Genomic DNA, 17,038 nt, shown 5'->3' with positions numbered 1-17,038 from the left:
CTATTCAATTGGGCTTGTACATCAGAACAGATAACTGACTGAGGTACAAAGCAATAACAGAAATTACCTAAAGGAGGGAACAGACACCCAGGTGCCATCAGGACAGAGGAACTCTTGCTGAGTGTGCTTCAGCAGACAAGAACAAAGCCATATGCAAAACCACTCATAGAAGAAGAGGCCAGATATAGATCAGAGCAAAGAACCGATCAATTATTTGCATTTGGATGAACCTAAAAAAAAAAAAAACACTTAACAGCATCCTAAACCCTGAAAAATGATTGGCAAATTTTGAGAATGCATGGTCCTCACAAACTTCACAGCCAAGGACACGTGTCCAACAGTAGACAAGAAGCTGAGAGGGTATTTCAGATTACTTAGTGGTGGTGAGAATAACTACTGAGACAAACATACGTGGGTCTTCATGTGACAGTAGTGTCACGGCACTGATCAGGATGGGTATGTAGAAAATGATCAGTAAAGTAGAACTGAACTGAGGATCAGCATAAGAAAAAAATAATGGAAAACAGCACTGCTGGCAAAGGACAGACAAAAGTTAAAGATCTAAGACAAAACCATTGCAGAGCGGAAAAAAGCCTCCTGTATCAAGGATAACAAATGCTGACATGAACATAAAAGGAAAAAATAAATCAACATCCAGAAAGCAGTGAAGTGTCTAGAAGGCTGGAGACATTTAGAAGAAGGCAGCTCTTATGCCTTGTGCTTCCCACAGACCAGAGCCCCTGGGGGAAATACTGAGGGACCCGACTGAGCGCCCAGATAACGATGGGGCTGGGGTGGCTGCTGAGAGCGAGGCTTGGTGACACCAGAACGGGAAAACCAGACACCAACACCGGGGATCCGCGTTAGGAACCTACCTGGAAGGGGCACTGCACCTACCGGCATGAAGACAAGAGGCAGAGCAGCTGGAAAGGGGCTGAAAACGAAGGCGGGCGGGACAGGAACCAGCGGGGCACAACCGGGATTAACGGCAGAACGGCTGCACAGCGCCGGGCTAACGGGCAGAGCCGAGCCGCTGCCCCCCAGGGCATTACCGGAGGGGCCCCGGTCTCGCTGCGGGGCTCCCGGCTCCGCGGCCTCACGCCACCGGCACGGGCGTTCCCGTCGCTTCCTGCCGGCCACCGGCGGGGCCTCGGGGCGGGGCTCCCGCAACCGGAGAGCCCAACCGGGCCCGGCCGTATCGAGCACCGACAGCCGCACCCCCCCCTCCACCACCACCACCACCTCCCGTTAGGGCCGGGCAGCCCGTACCCCGAGGTGCCCTTCCCCAACCGGGAACCGATGGGGCAGCGCCCTCCCGGTGCCAGCCTCCCGGTATCAGCCTCCCCCCAACCGAACCCTTACGGGATAGCCCCGGTAGGGGTAGGGGGTGTGGGTGCGCGGTGCCCGCCCGTAGCCCCCGTACGCACCGTGCACGCCGCAGGGCCCCGTGCAGGCGGCGCCGCTCCCTTTGTGCCGCGGCGGCGCGCGCTAAGATGGAGGCTGCCCCGCCCCGCCCCGCCCCGCCCCGCCCCGCCCCGCCGCGCTCGGCCCCGCCCCCCGCCGTCTCCCTAGCAACCGCCCCATCGCCCCGCCCCTGTGTGACGTCACCCCGCGCCCCCTCCCTCTCCTCTGCCTCAGGAAGCGCTCCCCTGATTGGCCGCCGCTGGGGGCGGAAGGGGCGGGGCGAGCGGGGCGGGGGGGGCTGGGCCTGCTGCATGGCGGCGCTCGGGGCCCGGCCGCGCCGCTCGCTCTGACGGGGCCCGGGCACGGGCACGGGTACGGGAACGGGAACGGGAACGGGGGCGGGAGCGGGGGGGGGAGGGACGGGGACGGGGCGCGGGGCCGCTGAGGAGCGGGGTCGGGAGCGGGCCCCGGGGTGGCCGCTGCGCTCGGGCCGTGTGAGGCGCTTCCCGGGGCTGGCGGCGCGGGGCCGGGGCAGCGGGAGGCTGTTCCGCTTCGTTTTTGGCTTTGTCGCCGTTCTGTCAGAGCGTTTTGTTCCCTGTCCAAACGGGCAGGTTGAGGTGGGGTGAGCGGGGATGCAGGCTGCCTTGTTTGGGCAGTGTCTGAGGAAGAAGGGAAGCCGTGCGGTTAGGGCCTGTGTTCAGGAGGGAGGTCCAACCTTCACGTTCTCCAAAGGTTTCCAGTTCCAGCCACTGTCAGAAGTGACGCTCTAAGAGCAGGCGTTCTGTGTGTTCTGGAAGCTGGACTCATCTTAATAACGGGTATTTGTCATACTTGGGAAAAAAAAAAAAAGGAAAATCACCACCCCATGGTCAGGCCTTCCTTGCCCCACTTCTTAAAAGAAAATCCTTTTTTGTCTCGTTTTGATAATTCCCACCTTAAAAATGCATCATGCATCTAACAAGTATTTGTACTGTGTCCAACCTGGGTTTCTTCTGTGATCTCAATTTTTTGTTTGTATTGCAAACAGAACCTCATAAAAGTGTCAGTTTTCGTGAGAATTTCAGGACTGCTTTCTGCTGGAGTGGGTTTGTTGTGGTGTGGAAGATGGGCGGTAAACTGGTTCCTTCCATTATTTGAGTTACTGCATCCCGCCCTTCCTGGAAGAATAAATGGACTGGGTTCTCTTCCAGCGCTGAAATGCAAGCAGGGTGAGGTCCGAAATGGACAGTAATTAGCAGTGCAGGGGGCAATTATCTGTAGTCCTGAGGTACTTGTTGAAGTTACATCAAGGAAATATGAAGGAACTGGGCAGTAACTGCGCTGTTAGCATGCCTTTGGCTGAATAGCTATTGGGGCAGTGTTTATATTGTGCTTGTGTATAGGGGCGTGATGTAAGAAACAAGTTTTGTTCCTCCTCTAGTTTTTAGCATGGAGCTGCCAGAATAAATCTCGTTGGGAGGCACTTGAGTAGCACAAGCAGCTTGGCCTTACTTCATCATGGGGTTGTGGATCTTAAGACCTCGTGTTTCCTTCTTAGGCTGATTCCTTGGTGCATCTCCACCCTGGGCCTAGTCCTTGGGTATCAGGAGCTCAAAGCAGCGGAGGCGGTGCAGCATGTGAAGAGTCTGTCCAGATTTCTAATCCCAGCCCCATTTTAGCCCAAGGGAATTCCCTCCCTCACCTGCTGAGCACTGTAGACCTGACACAGGTTGGTCTCACACCCTGCTCCCCGCTAGCTCCCCCAGTGCAGTGTGGCCAGGTCTGGCTCCAGGCACCTCGCCTCACATATTTGTTTTCTGCACTGCCTGCGTTCTGCTGGTGAGCTGTCGGAGCACAGGAGGGTGCCTGCAGCCGTGCCTGGGATGGGCTTAGACTGGGGCACGTCCACGTGCTCTTCAGGGATGATGTGCACAGTCTGTGTGATGCAGAGGTGCAGGGTGCTTTTGAAGATCAGGAAGTTTAGTTGGTAATTGCTGAAGTCTCACTGTTAAGCTCTTAGAAAAGTGAAATATGTTCATGTATTGAATTCCTTGAAAATAGGCAAGCTTTCTCAAGTTTTCACAGGATGAGTGAAAGGAATTCGTGTAACAAATGTCATATCCTTTCCTTGGAGTAGAGGGGTATAAGAACTGGAATTAAAGGAGTGGGGATGCGGGTTTCTGTAAATTTATTTTTATTTTTTAAATAAGGTAAATCCAAGGCGGTGTGGGGAAAATTACATTGAAATAGGACTTCTGGAAAGGTGGCCTGAGGCAGACAACTAACAGGAAAGATGTAATTAGCAGAAAGAGTAAAGGAGGAGTAATAGGTGATGCCATCAGCCTTAGGTGCTATCACTCACGCAGTTAGTGCTTATCTCAGTCGGCGCTTACTGTCTTCAGCCAGCTGCAGTTGTTATTCATCCTCTAATTTTATTTGTCTTAAAAGTGTGCCTCTGAGACTTTGGACTATGGTGTAAGGATGTGATAGTAATATCTGCTTTACATTGTGGTATACTGTTCATGTCCCTGCTTCCGAAAAGCCCCTGCAGCAGATGTGCAACTGAGGAATGTTCGTTACCAGTCAGTATCAAGTGCTCTCCGTGTTTAGTTTCTAGCCTCCACCCGTTTTCTCTTGCAAAGAACCTTCTGAGTGTAGCGGGTCTCTTTTCAGGGGGTGTCCTAATGTCGTGTTGTGTTTTTAGGACAGGCTGTTCCACAATGGATGGGGGAGATGGTACTGCCGACCTTGTGATTAACAAGAGGTTTGTATCTGAAGCGGAGCTAGAGGAACGGCGAAAGAGAAGGCAAGAGGAATGGGAAAAGGTCCGAAAACCTGAAGATCCGGAAGGTATCGGATAGATTTTAATAACTGAAGGAAAGAGATCAGAGAATGTTTCACGTACATGGAGAACAGAAGTAAAAGTAGTAGCTTGTATTGTACAAGTTCAAAAGGTTTTCACATGAAGAAGCTAAGAGCTGTTGTTTTTTTACACATAACCTAATTTCCTGATTTGCTCCTTCCTTACAGAATGCCCAGAGGAGGCATATGACCCACGTTCATTGTATGAAAGACTTCAGGAACAGAGAGAAAAGAAGCAGCAGGAGTTTGAGGAGCAGTTTAAATTCAGTAAGCACCACCATTTATTACTTTGAACAAAACCCAGCTCACTGCACGTTTTGTGTGCAGCAGCTGTATACATCATCTAAGGGACATGTCTGCATGTCTTGTTCCTCTCTGAGAGGGAAACTGAGATTTGAGGAAAGTATTCAAAGATATTCCTGCGAGTAACATACTGTTCTATGCACCAAGACAGCATTACACACATGTGAAACTCAAAAGTCGGTTACCTTTTTTAAGCTGCATTCCTGTAATGTCTAGAATATGAGGCTTATTTTGCACGTAAACCAAAAGAAAACAAAAAAGCTCTGGTACCAATTCATGGAAAAGTGGCAATGCAATGTGGTTTTGTGACTTGAACTCATGCTTTAACACAAGACCATCCTATTTGAATCGATAAAAAAAAATCTGTTGCAACAGGTGTTACATTTCCTAGCCATAATTAGGTGACTCAAAGTTTACTGAGTGATTTGAGGCTCAAGATTAGTGTTTGGAAGATGTAAACATACAGGAGTTGATTCTTCAAAAAGTAGATATTGAACTTCTAGTGAAATTAAAACCTAATTACTATTGATGTTTGAATTTCTAGTTTTACAGAAAAATCCTTTGCTTTGTATCACCTGTATGTGTGCTGCTGAGTACAAAGATGGTAATGAGAACTAGAAAATTATTAGTCAACCATTTGGGGAAAAAGGGAGCTATTGGCTTTATCTAAAGAGAAATGAGGATGATACTGTGGGACTCCATTTTAAGGTGGGTTCTGATCGATTTTGGTTCTTTAGCTGGAATCCTTACCCTCAAGCTATTGTATTTTTTTAAGCTCCATTTTGCAGGACTGGATTCTGTCTAGAAATTATCATGTGTTTGGGATGCAACAAAACAATGCTTAACCTCTAGCGATGGCAAAATGTTTGAGTCCTGCGAGGTAATGCTCCCTGGTGCTGCAGATGCTGTCAAGTGCATTACTAATTACTGTAACAGCCTTGCCAGTGTTGTAGCAGATGCTTTTGGAACCACCTCAGAATCCAAATTTCTTTGGGAGAAAATAAATGGGAAGAGCTACGTAAAGATCAGTGATGGGTGCATTATGGATCACTTGTTTACCTCATCAGAGTTCAAACCAATATGGCCATTTGTGACAAGATTTGTCTCTGATTTTGCCATAAAATATTCATAAATATTTTCTATATCTATAGGAATTCTAGTGGAGTAGGGAAGAAGTTGTACATTCCTGCATTCTCATCAGTCAGAACTGATGATGCAACATAGGAGAGAAACACCTTAATACTAATACTTGTGTCTGTTTAAACACAAACTTTAATCCTTTTGTGTAGATAAAATCCAGGGATGCATACTAACAGTTCTTCTCTTTGCTAGGTTATTCAGTATTGAAAGAATGTCTTCCAATGTTTATCTTTACATTTTTTAGTCTTTTAAATGAAAAATAATAGGAGTATCCTCTGAAAAACTATTTAAAAATTTTTCTTTTTGAACACTGATGGTAACCAAAATAATGATAAATGGAAGTCATTTCCTGTCTCTTAATTTTCTTTTGTAGTTTTTAGTGGTGAAAAATGGAAAGTACGGGTAGGAGCATCAGTGCATTAAAGTCTTCAACTGTACCCACAGAATTTTTTTCAAGTGGAGAGTTTTTAGATTTTATTTCAGTAACGTTTGATCCAGGTCATTTTTGGTAATGTGACTAAGCAATTCTTGTCTAATTGTCTGCCAGAAATCTGACTGCTACCAGCCTAGGCATGTCTAAATTAATTGTTTCCTTTGCCAGTTTATATTACATCTGCAGCATCTTCCCTTTGGTACAGGAAATTTGTAAACCGAGTACTGGAATGAGAAGCATCTGTAAAAAGGGGCTACGAGAAGCAAACCAACCACTAATTTTAAGACAGCCCCTGCAGAATAACATAGACCTGCGAGCCTGGAGAACAAAACCTACTAGAGCACTATTTAGTAGTAGAGAATCTCCCCAGCTCTAGGGATTTCTGTCACTGCATCTTTGTAGATCAGGCAAACAAAGAATGAAATGAATTCATGTCTCTTAGTTCAGAAAACGTCCAGTTTTTGACAGCTCTTGCTGTCTGTTTGAAGGAATCCTTGTCAGGAATGAATGCTACAGTTTACTGTTTGTAGATTCAGGAGCAGTCTGTAAAAAAGTAACCTCACATTATACATGTAACTGATTTCTAGACCTTTTCTGTCAGGGACAGAAGCTTCCCGATTATCGGTGTAAATGGATTTCTTAGCTTTTCATTTGAGTGAGTAGGACTTGACTATGTGGGTGAAGATTTTAAAAAAAATACATCTGCCTCATGTAAAGGCCTAACAATCCTCTTATGAAATTTAATACAAGGTGGTGTTTGGGTTTTCTCAGACTGACTACAAGCAGCAAGACTTGGTCTTTCTAACAAGTAATTTTTACTACCTCTCTAAATAAATCATTTTGATGGGGGAGATGTTGAGCATTTGCAGATCAAAGTAAAAGACCTTCCTACTGCAGTAGCATTTACTTTCTTTAAAGTAGGGTAGCATGTTTAGAGAGAATTCAGTTTTAATAGGAAGATAAGAATTGTCTGGTGTCTATTTATTTGTTTGTAACAGGCATCAACATCAGTTAAGTAAATAATTGTTTGCTTTAAGAAAATGTACGTCTTATTTGGAGGTGAGATTTTGGGGAAGAAGTAATGTGTTTTTTCCAATTACTGGGTTAAGAACAGACTCTAAGGAGACAGCCTAAAACTTCATGTCTGAAACCAAAACAAGAATTATATCATTACTTAATGTGGTTATTATTTGTTTCATGTAACTTATTCCAAATAACATTTCAGCATTAAGAAAAGGCTGCTTTTGTGAATTGTATCAGCAAGTTTAATAGTATTATACTGCTCCTACACATTTTGCCTTACTATTCTCTGTAGTAATGGTGTTGTGGCTGAACTGTGTTAGTCTGTTGTGGTTTTTCTTGTAGAAGTGTTTAAGAGTTTGGGCTTGTTAGCATCCAGTATCTTCAACCATAAAGTATTGGTGATTAGAGAAGGCAGCAGGTAGCTTGTCCTTTGTGGGGTCTGGTTTGTACCCATTACTTGGCAAGACAGTGCAAGTGCTAGAGTGCACGCCTCACTCAGTCACCCAGGACTCTAGTCCCTGCATTCCCAGTGACTTTGCTGAGGCAGAATATTTTGCACAATATTAGGAATATCATCTGCAGGGTACGGCTGGTAAATTTCACAGCGCAGTTTGAAATTGCCGGATGAAAATTGTCCTAAAAGAATGGCAAAGTGATGCAAGGTGAATGGCTGCTTCCCGGATGGCTTGAGTTTATTAATATGCATTCTCTTCCTTTTTTCAGAAAATATGGTAAGAGGCTTAGATGAAGATGAGACAAATTTCCTTGATGAGGTTTCTCGGCAGCAAGAGCTAATAGAAAAGCAACGAAGAGAAGAAGAGATGAAAGAACTAAATGAATACAGAATATCCTTTGCTAATATAGCTGGTGGCTATATATAGGGGGTTAAGAGTCTGGGCTGTAGTTTTGGTCTGTCATTCACATTCTGTATATAAATACAGCTGCTTTACAGAACATGAGCAGTGATAGCTTTTTAAAGTTGAATGTTTTTATTGTAGCTTGGCTCTCCCGCAGTAATGTTTGATTCCCACTCTCTGTCTTCAACACTTTTCCCACTCTCTCCCTCCGCGTTGACTCTTTTTTTTCTTACTGATACCATAGCTAAAAAGAGAAGAACATAAAGGAAGAAAGCCTACTGCTTCTCATCTTTTGCTTTTTTCCCATAAGTATTCTTGTCTTGCAGCCAACTGCATATCGGCCGTTTTTAATGTACCTGTTTGAAATAACATTGTAGTTGCTCTTTCTGTTATTCTTCTTGAAGTATTAGCTTTGTTTTCCCTTGCTGATAGCTGCAGGATGAGAAATTAAATGAAAGTGAACCAGCTGTGTGGATACACTGACTTTCTTCAGGGAAGGCAGTGGCCGTGAAGGTTCAGCTGCTCTGGGAAATACAGATGTTAGGCAGTACTAAAAACAGGCCGGTTCCATTTTAAGTGCCAGCTCCTCACAAAGACATGCTAGAGAGCAGTATAGGGTGCTTTTTCTTTAGTGCCAAACAGGGAACATTGGGAATGATTTTAGGATTGCTCTCTGTGCTCAATGCTGTTTTGTGAGGTTTTACCTCATCTGTGATGGTTCCTTTGCTTTCTAATGAAAACTGTTGCTTTAAGTCATCAGTGAATGAAGTGCAAGTTCTCCAGGATTCTTTAGTGTAAATGAAAGAGTTTGAAGACTGAAAGAAGAGCAAGCAGCTCGTATTTATGAGGTGAGCAAAATATTCAGCAAATAAAGCTAAGTAGCACCAATGCTACAAAGAAATTCATTTATGAAAAGGCAATACAGATGCATTTTAATTACTTTTTTTTTTTTTTAAACTTCAGAAGTAGGCCATAGTTGGCTGATGGACTTGGCATATTTCCTTGGCTTGTTGGATCTGCTGATGGGGTATTCATAGGATATATTTAGGTTCTGTGGCAGTTGCTTGAGGGTCTGGCTAATGCAGGGATGTGCAGTATAAGATCGTGCTGTGGAAGCAGCTGACAGTTCTAGTTAGGTCACATACATCCAGGGGTGAACCATACCAGCCCAGAAGGAACCTGCTGTTGTCTTGAATTAGCCACATAACACATTGATCCCTGAATTTACAGAGCAGGGCCTCTACATGCATACTGAACCTCAATCTTTGCAGTCTTAGAATCAGCCAGCTTTATATCCAAAGTCTTGCTGTAAATTGTAGAACTTACTGCTAATGGGCTGGAGGGAGAGAGAGAGGATGCTTTATAGTCACCTCATTTTGTGAGAAGCTGAGTTTTTCCCATTCATTAACTTGTTCCTTTTGACTTTTTTAAACATAATATTGCAAGCACCTCCAGAGCAAATTGCAAAATGGCACGTGGGTTTAAAATTTTTGGTGGCATTCTTTCAAAATGTAAAAGGTGTTTTTTCAGCGTTGAGCATGTGTAGACCTTTACTACTGGTTTGTCACTATGGTGACAGAATGCAGTGGGCATTGCTAAATGTGCTGGGTCATTAGGCGCTGTGCAGGAGTTCCTCCAAACTGGTAAATGGAATGTCAACCCAATGGGTTTGATTATATGGTCATTTTCCTGGTGAAAGATCCAATTTAAGCTACCCAGAGGCATTAACTCCATAGTAAAAACTTACGTCAATATTGTACCCCAGAGCTTTTTTCTTTCTTTTTTTCCCTACTTTTTTAAGGTCAAACAATCATGAAACCATACATCTTAATGCTAAACACGCCTTGGAATACTTTGATGCACTCTCAGGCATAAGAAGTTCATGTGCATGGATGCATAGGAATTTTGCTTCCTCTTATATGAATAACTAGGTTTATTTTGCTCCTTACCCTGCCCTTTCAGCATTGGTCTGACTGTTTAAAGATTTAAAGATTGATTATTTTAAGCCAGTTCAAAGAAGTGTTAGAGAGCAGCATCTTCTTGTCTTATAACCCAAGTGTAGAAATCCCCTCCAAGAAGCAGGCTGTATTGTAGGACATCATTTTTAAATGCAGATGATATTTGATTGAGCTGTTTATTTTTAATGTAGTTCTCCTGAGACATTTCTTGGCTAGGTAAAGTGTTGCATCCATTAATGACAGCAGTACTTATAAAGTCTCTTAAAACGTGCTGTCTCTGGTGGATCGGGAGTATTAGGAGAATGGCATCCTGGATAGAAGTGAAAAGCCTGTAGTTCTCTGTCTCTTAAAAGTTTTTGGGTTTGTCAATCAGGCTTTTGTGGTGCAATATTACACTGTAATATGGTCATTAACTTAAATGTGGAAGTTGAAAGCTGCGGTGTGTGGAATCGTGTATTGCAACATCAAACTCTGTGACACAATGCGCTTTCAGATTGCTTCTGATAGCCACAGGATGGCACTCCTGTGCCATGATAGGCGTTGGAACAGTCTGGTTTGGGCTGAGGAGAGTCAGGTTAGTTGAGGTAGGGAGCAGTCTGGGTTGCTGCTGTATCCTTAGGAAAATCAAGTAAGCAAAATCTAAAAGTGTTTGGTGACTTTGAGTGTGCCACTTCAAAACAAGGCGTTGATTTTTAATTTGCAGATGTTGAGGGGGAGTTGAAAGGGCTGTGACCTTAACTATATGGTCCATAAATAGAAATTTCACTATTCAGCATTTATGTGCAGTAGGTGGGACACACCTGTGAAACTCGGGGCTTGTGGTTATGTTGGCTGGGCAATGAAATTGTAGTCAGAGAATAAACTGGTGGAAAGCTAGATTTAATGGTGTAAACAAATACCCTTTAAAATTAGCTTAACTTTCCTTTGCTACGTGCAGTCTTTTGGGTGAATGTTTGAACACATGCACCCGTAATCAGATCTGTCTCCTTCCTTTTGAGGTTGCTGTTACTGGCAGCAATGGCCTTGTGACTCGTACAGAGATGGGTTGAAAAGTTATCTTGATAAATACTGATACAGAAAATTGAGCTGTTTCGCTTTGGTAGGCTGAAGTCTGCTGGGTTCAGCCTAAGAGAGGTTTGAGCATTGAAGCTGAGACCACATATTACTACTTAGTGTTTTTTAAGGATTAGGGATCAGAGCAGCAAATTTGAATTACAAATGGGTTGGTCGAGATCAAAGGGGGAAGTACTGGATTGCCCTTTTTTCTTATTTGTTTTTGGCCCAGTCTGACCTCGTTTCTTTCCTAAGACCTTCAGGAAAAGACAGGGCAATGTACATGTATGGTGCTGGATGTGTTGGGTGTTTGACCTTTCTGACTCCTGAACAGCAGCTCCTAATCTGCTGCCTGGGGGTATTTGAGAGGAGAGCTGGTATTGATACACAGAGGGTGAAGTCTCTTCTTTCCTGACCGAATGTGCCAGCTAAATGACATTACAAATAACTTGCTTTTGATAGGAGATGTGAATGAACTTCAGTTGCTGCTGTCAGCAGTGCTGGCTAAGTATGTCAGGGAGAAAGTGTCTGTTTTCTCCTTTCCTTCCTGGTTGATCCTTAACCCTTAATTCACAGCACTCTCACCAAAGTGGGAGTCAGTATGGACCCAAAGAAGGAAGCTGAGAAGAAATTGCCCATGAAGTCAGTGGAAAACAAGAACAAATTCTCTCAGGCAAAGCTGTTGGCAGGAGCTGTGAAACACAGAAGGTTAGTTTCACACCTCTATAAAAGCATGAGGAATGGGAACCTAGTTAGCAGTGTAAAGGGAGGCAGGCCAAAACTGCCTCCAGAGAATGAGGTGTGAACCTTAGCCCTAAAGAAAAAAGGGGGGAGGTACAAGAAAAGACCAGCCTTGTTTCCATAGGTTCTCACAAACTGTTGGAGAAACATGAGGCAATTCAAATAGATAAGCATGTGTAAAGCAAGTGGGTAGGCTCTTCATTCTAGACTGCCAGGCTTGGGCAATCCTGCTATGGGTTCCTAGAGGCAATCTGTTTTACAACTCTTTGAAAATATCAGTGTTAACCCCACTCGTGCAGTTTGACTCAGATTTGCATATTCTATCAACCTATGTTATCTGTGTTGAAAATTTATTATCTTAGTTATTGCTGGGAGCAGCGTGGGGAGGATGTACATTGTGAGAGAAGAACTTTGTGCAGCAATTTAATCCCAAGGTCATCAGACAAACTTCCCATGTTCCTCACTGACATGCACTGATACATCAGCACCCTTTCCATCCCAGAGGGAACGGCAGTTGGCCGTGTAATTTGTTTGCTATTTTGATCTTAGCCTGCAAACACAGCTGCTGATGTGCTATGGGTTGTGTTAAAATTAGGCATCTGGGACCAGACTTATTTCTCCCGGACGAATCATCTAGTACTTAAAACAAATCTGACATCTAAAAATTCAGGCACTGATTTTGAATCTGTCCCAGAGAATGAGAGATTATTTTAGAAGCTGAAGTTACAGAGTAATGTTTAGCTACCTGTACAGCAGTGCTTGCGTGGCTGTGAAAACTGAAGTTAAGCTCTTCTACACTAAGTCTATGGGGGTTTGGGTAGTTTGGCTTTTTTAGGGGGAGGGGAAAACAAAAACAAAACAACCTAAGTGATAGAAAGCAGCCAACAATGCTTTTTTGCTGTAACTACTATTGCTTAACACAGTGGGATGTAGGGAAGGAGATGGTGTGTGCTTAATGGCACATCTAAAGCCTGCAGATGGCATCTATTTGGAGAGAGCATCTTAACTGTGACATGTCAGTGCCATCACAGACTTTCTTTCTATTTTTGCTGTCTTATTTTCTGTTGCAAACTAGCCAAAACCGGGCGTAGCATGAATTCAACATCTGCTCTCAGAGTTTTGTAGTTTGCCTGCACAGGACTTTTACTAATGAAACCTCCCTGCACAGAGTGACCTTTCACCTGGACTTTGTGTCCTGACAGGGACAGAAAAGAGTTAATACATATACAATACAAATATGCTGGTACTTCATCACTTCAGTTCATCACAGCTGAAGCTGGGAAGCATTTGTTTATATGGATGGCGTAGAGTCAGGAACGTGCAAGAGGATGAAAGAGAAACTAAGCAGTGACAAGGAGGAGCTACAGAAGCTCTGATGAGACAGAAGCCCAAATAATGCTCCCTTCCCCAAGCACTGCTTTGGAACCAAAAGGGTCCCCCTTATACTTCTAGGTCAGACACTGCAGATGTCTGAGAAGTGCTGCAAAACTTACTGGGTGTGAGATTTCTAGATGTTTTAGAACAGGGTCTCTACGTGCCTGAGTGAAAGAAACCCTGGAAGGGGAAGTACACTGACATTGGACCTGCAAGTGTGGTAATTGTCCGCTTGCTACTGTCAACCCTCGTTACGTGGGGTGGTCGAAACTCATGTAGTCATTCCTGATCTCCTCTAGGGTTTTCCCTCTGCATAGGAGTCCTGCAGTTAGCTCTGGTTACTGGGAAAGAGGACTGGCTTGGATTCCCAGAGGCGTGTTTCTATTTCCTGGGTGAACAGAGGGTACATGCAGTGTGGGTGGTGACTCCAGGATCCTGCCATATTCCCCGAGGAGCCCCAGTTCACAGCAGTTATGGTGCCAGGGGACCCTGCTGGAATTCACTGTAGTGTTTGAGGCGAAAATGTGACTTTTAACTTCACAGTAATGAAGTGATTGCTTATGAGGAACAAGACGATTTCTTATTTTTTTCCACAGTTCAGATGGTGGGAATAGCGTGAAGAGGTTGAAATTAGATACTGATCATGAAGAAAAGAATCAAGGTACGTCCTGGTTTCTGCAGTCGGGAAGCTGTCTGCCTCTCAGCTGAACAGCAACTGACTTAGTGTTAAATCTGATAGAGGATTTGCTTTTCTGCTCCTTCATTATGCCAGGCAGCACAGACTTTGTTTGGCATGTTACCTGCTAAAGCAGTAGAAATGGTAACTATAGGCACTGACAGTCTTTGTAGAAAGTAAGGCTGGAAGGAACCTCTGCTGGTTACTGGTCTGTCCCCTGCCTAAACCATTTCTGACAGACGACTGTCTAAGCTGCTCTTAAATCTCCACAGACAGAGATTGTGCACCCTCCTTAGGCAGTTCATTCTAATGCTGAACTGATTTTACCCTTAAAGTGTTTTACCTGATAAACTCGTAGGAGTCTCCTTAGCTGCATTACGAGCCGAGTGCTTCTCTATCAGCCAGAGGTGTGGAGAACAGATCATTGCCTTCCTCTTCACAGCAATTGGTGTATTTGTATATCTCCACTGTTAACTCCTCATGCTACAAAGAGATCTTGTCCGTCCCGAAACCAATTTATTTCAGAAAGTTATGAGCAGCTAGGAAGAAAAATTAAGTTGCATTTCAGTCTTAGCTGTCAGGGCTGCAATTGATTTGCTGTCAAGGTACTCTGACACAAATAGGGTGAGCTGCAGTTGTGTAATGACAACCCAATGCACTTCCTGAATCTCCTTCTGTTCAGTAAACTTTCAGAACACCGGAAAAAAATTAATTAGCTGTGGAAGATGGAAGACATTGACTTAGCAGAGCACTGGAATGAAACTTTTTCCCAACTATGCTGTTATATTAGAAAAAAAAATCAATTACACAAAGCAGAGCTATTTATTCTTATTTGGTGGGTTTGGCATTTGACAACCATCAAACTGACAACTTTAGAATAAAAATATGTAATGCCAGCGTAGAGCTGGGCATAACTATGATGAAAAAAAAAAAAATCTCCTGAGGTAGCAAGTCCTTCCTGTCAGGATAGCTTTAGTGCAGTGTAAAGCTGCCTTACGCTTTAATTAAATCCTGCAATCATCCACTGATATGGTAATAGCATGCAGCAATTCCTGGGCTGATTAAACAATATATATATATATATATATTGTATATATAAGTGTATATATATATATATATATATGTATAAGTATATATATATAATATATATATATTTTTTTTTATTATTATTTTTTTTTTCTGCACTCTTGTTTTTGACTGAGGTACCTCTCTTCCAGAAAAACCGTCCTGTGTTCCCTTGGGGAGCAGCTCAGTGGGAGGCTCCACAGTCCACTGTCCCTCAGCAGCAGTCTGCATTGGGATCCTGCCTGGCCTGGGCGCGTACTCGGGCAGCAGCGATTCGGAGTCCAGCTCGGATAGCGAAGGCACTATTAATTCCACTGGAAAGATCGTCTCTTCTGTCTTTCGTAGCAACAGTTTCTTTGATGGCCCATAACAAAATCCCTCCGTGTGTAATGTAGTGCAGAGTATCTTCCAAAGCCCTGATGGATGCTTGATGCATCCTTCTGCCCGATATAATATTTCTAGCTAACCTCTCAACTTTAATACATTCAGATACTTCTAAAATAACTCATTGAATTTATTTTTTGTTAAATATTTTTTTTTCTTCCCCAACTTTCCATTTCTGGGGTTCATACTGAGCCTGAGGTAGAAAGGCTGCCACCCTAAACCAGAAGGCACACCTTGAAATGCAATTAAGGTCTGGGAGTAGGGAGGAGAGCGCCTTATCTTTTAAAATTCTTATGGAAGGAAAGAATTCTGATGGTCTAAGAGGTTTATACAAGACTAACAGGCAAAAAAAAAATACTCACTTGAAGCACTGAAGTCTTGTAGAAACGGCCATGTGTTCTGTTCTTAAAATGTCATTTTTATTCTGTATTTGAGAAATGGGGGCAGAACAAAAATCAAGCAGATGGTGAAGTGTAGATTGCCATGACACTGTAAAGAAGTTTTCGTGTTACATGATTAAAGACATTCTGAATGCATTTTTTTACTTTGGCTCGTGCCATTCATAGTTGTTCCCATTCCATTAAGTAATTTCTGCTCTACTCAGCCAGCCCCTTCCTCAAACTGCTGCTGTACAAGAGAAGTGCAAGCCAGCCTCCTACAAATGAAGAGACAGTGATGCAAAACTCTTGTTCTGAATGAGTTCAGAGAATCTGTCGTTGGCTGTTCTACTCAAAGCCCATTGCTCCTGCATCAGTGCTTGGAAAGTCATTCAGCTCTTCTGCCAGAGCATCCTGAAGTGTGAGTACAAGAGTGGGTGGGATATCCCAGTTCAGTCAAACCTCTGTGCATTTGGAGAACTCCATCATCCTTTCCAGTAACAAGGCAGGCAGCTGTTGAAGTTCTGTAGAATTTAAGAAACCTTCTCATGGTTTATAGGTGGTGTGGATGAGGGAGACAGACCTGAGCAAGACGTCGAATCTGAGAGGCAAGGGTGCTTCCTCTTCATCCCTGCATGCACGTAGCACTAGTGGGAAGTTGGTGGGTTGGAACAGCTGGACTTCAGTGTGCAAAGGTGGAAATGTCTTTATGACAGTCTCCCTCGTGGCAGTCCTGCTCTGCTTACTAGACTCAGAAGCGTATGAGCTTCAGTGAACACACTCTTGTGTGTGTACCAAAGGGCAGTTATCTGTGTGTGACACTAAGCAATGTGGAGGGCAGCAGATGGAATAAAAGCAGAGAAAGCCAAAGGGCTTCATGCCTTATCTCACGTGTTGAACTTTCCCAAAGGAAACAAGGAGAGCTGTGCTCATGCTTAAGCTACCCTTAGCCAAATACTCCTCCTGTTTGCAAAACTGTCCCTCAATCAGGAGTGTAAGATAATTCCTCGTTGTTTTGGGCAACCTGGCACCTCTTTCATTTGCTCTAGAATTGCTGTTACCTTTCCTAGCTACTATAATTATGGTACTTCTATGTGGAAAATACCTAGATCTTCTGATGCCTGACTTTCATCACACTTAACGACAGAGTGAAATGGAAGCGGTGCACCGAAAAAAGCCTGTTCAAAGTTGCATGTGCAAGAGCCTTGTGTAGCTGGAGTGAGAGGGGGAGGTGTCTGTGCCTGGCGTTAAGCTAGACAGATAATGTCTCTAGAAAGTCAGAACAGCCTGCCCTGTCTGAGCATTCTGGGGCCATTTTCATAAATGTTGTGGTTTTTGTTTTTTTTTTTTTTGTTTTTTTTTGTTTTTTTTGTTTTTTGTTTTTTTGTACAGCTGCTCTCCAAGCTGTT

At 43.8% G+C, this 17,038-nt stretch overlaps 2 protein-coding genes across 6 annotated transcripts in view; one reads left to right on the top strand and one right to left on the bottom strand.

The window, feature by feature from the left end:
• RSPRY1 (ring finger and SPRY domain containing 1) overlaps window positions 1-1,518 on the bottom strand; it is a 35,221-nt gene extending 33,703 nt beyond the window's left edge. The window contains exons 1-2 of one of the 2 annotated variants that reach the window (XM_084533393.1): window positions 1,428-1,459; window positions 68-230 (exon numbers count right to left, since the gene is read on the bottom strand). The gene's annotated coding sequence lies outside the window, so the exon portion shown is untranslated. Of the gene's footprint in view, window positions 1-67; window positions 231-1,427 lie in introns of both variants that reach the window. The other variant, XM_084533392.1, reaches the window with a different exon arrangement.
• Window positions 1,519-1,694: 176 nt separating this feature from the next.
• On the top strand, window positions 1,695-15,788 carry PSME3IP1 (proteasome activator subunit 3 interacting protein 1). 4 transcript variants are annotated; one of them, XM_084533920.1, is made up of 8 exons: window positions 1,704-1,770; window positions 2,942-3,112; window positions 4,088-4,233; window positions 4,414-4,512; window positions 7,868-7,990; window positions 11,588-11,720; window positions 13,724-13,788; window positions 15,021-15,788. In XM_084533920.1, the coding sequence occupies exons 3-8, from the start codon at window positions 4,104-4,106 to the stop codon at window positions 15,236-15,238; spliced, it is 768 nt and encodes a 255-aa protein (XP_084390046.1). In that variant the 5' UTR covers window positions 1,704-1,770; window positions 2,942-3,112; window positions 4,088-4,103; the 3' UTR covers window positions 15,239-15,788. The 4 variants fall into 4 exon arrangements, with proteins under 4 accessions (XP_084390048.1, XP_084390049.1, XP_084390047.1 ...); XM_084533922.1 differs by lacking the exon at window positions 2,942-3,112 and having other exon boundaries at window positions 1,695-1,770; XM_084533923.1 differs by lacking the exon at window positions 2,942-3,112 and having other exon boundaries at window positions 1,699-1,776; window positions 4,093-4,233.
• The last annotated feature ends 1,250 nt before the right edge of the window (window positions 15,789-17,038 follow it).

Source organism: Aythya ferina (assembly GCF_964211825.1).
Source record: "Aythya ferina genome assembly, chromosome: 12".
Classification (NCBI taxonomy): Eukaryota; Metazoa; Chordata; class Aves; order Anseriformes; family Anatidae; genus Aythya; species Aythya ferina.
The sequence above is the reverse complement of the archived record's forward strand: the minus strand, read 5'-3'. Positions and strand labels throughout refer to the sequence as shown.

Excerpts from the sequence above, each read along its gene's own strand:
- PSME3IP1 (XM_084533922.1), top strand. The coding sequence starts at position 4,104 with ATGGATGGGGGAGATGGTACTGCCGACCTTGTGATTAACAAGAGGTTT. Across the intron at positions 4,234-4,413 it reads AAAACCTGAAGATCCGGAAG|AATGCCCAGAGGAGGCATAT; the intron begins GTATCGGATAGA and ends CCTTCCTTACAG. Across the intron at positions 7,991-11,587 it reads AGAACTAAATGAATACAGAA|GCACTCTCACCAAAGTGGGA; the intron begins TATCCTTTGCTA and ends CCTTAATTCACA.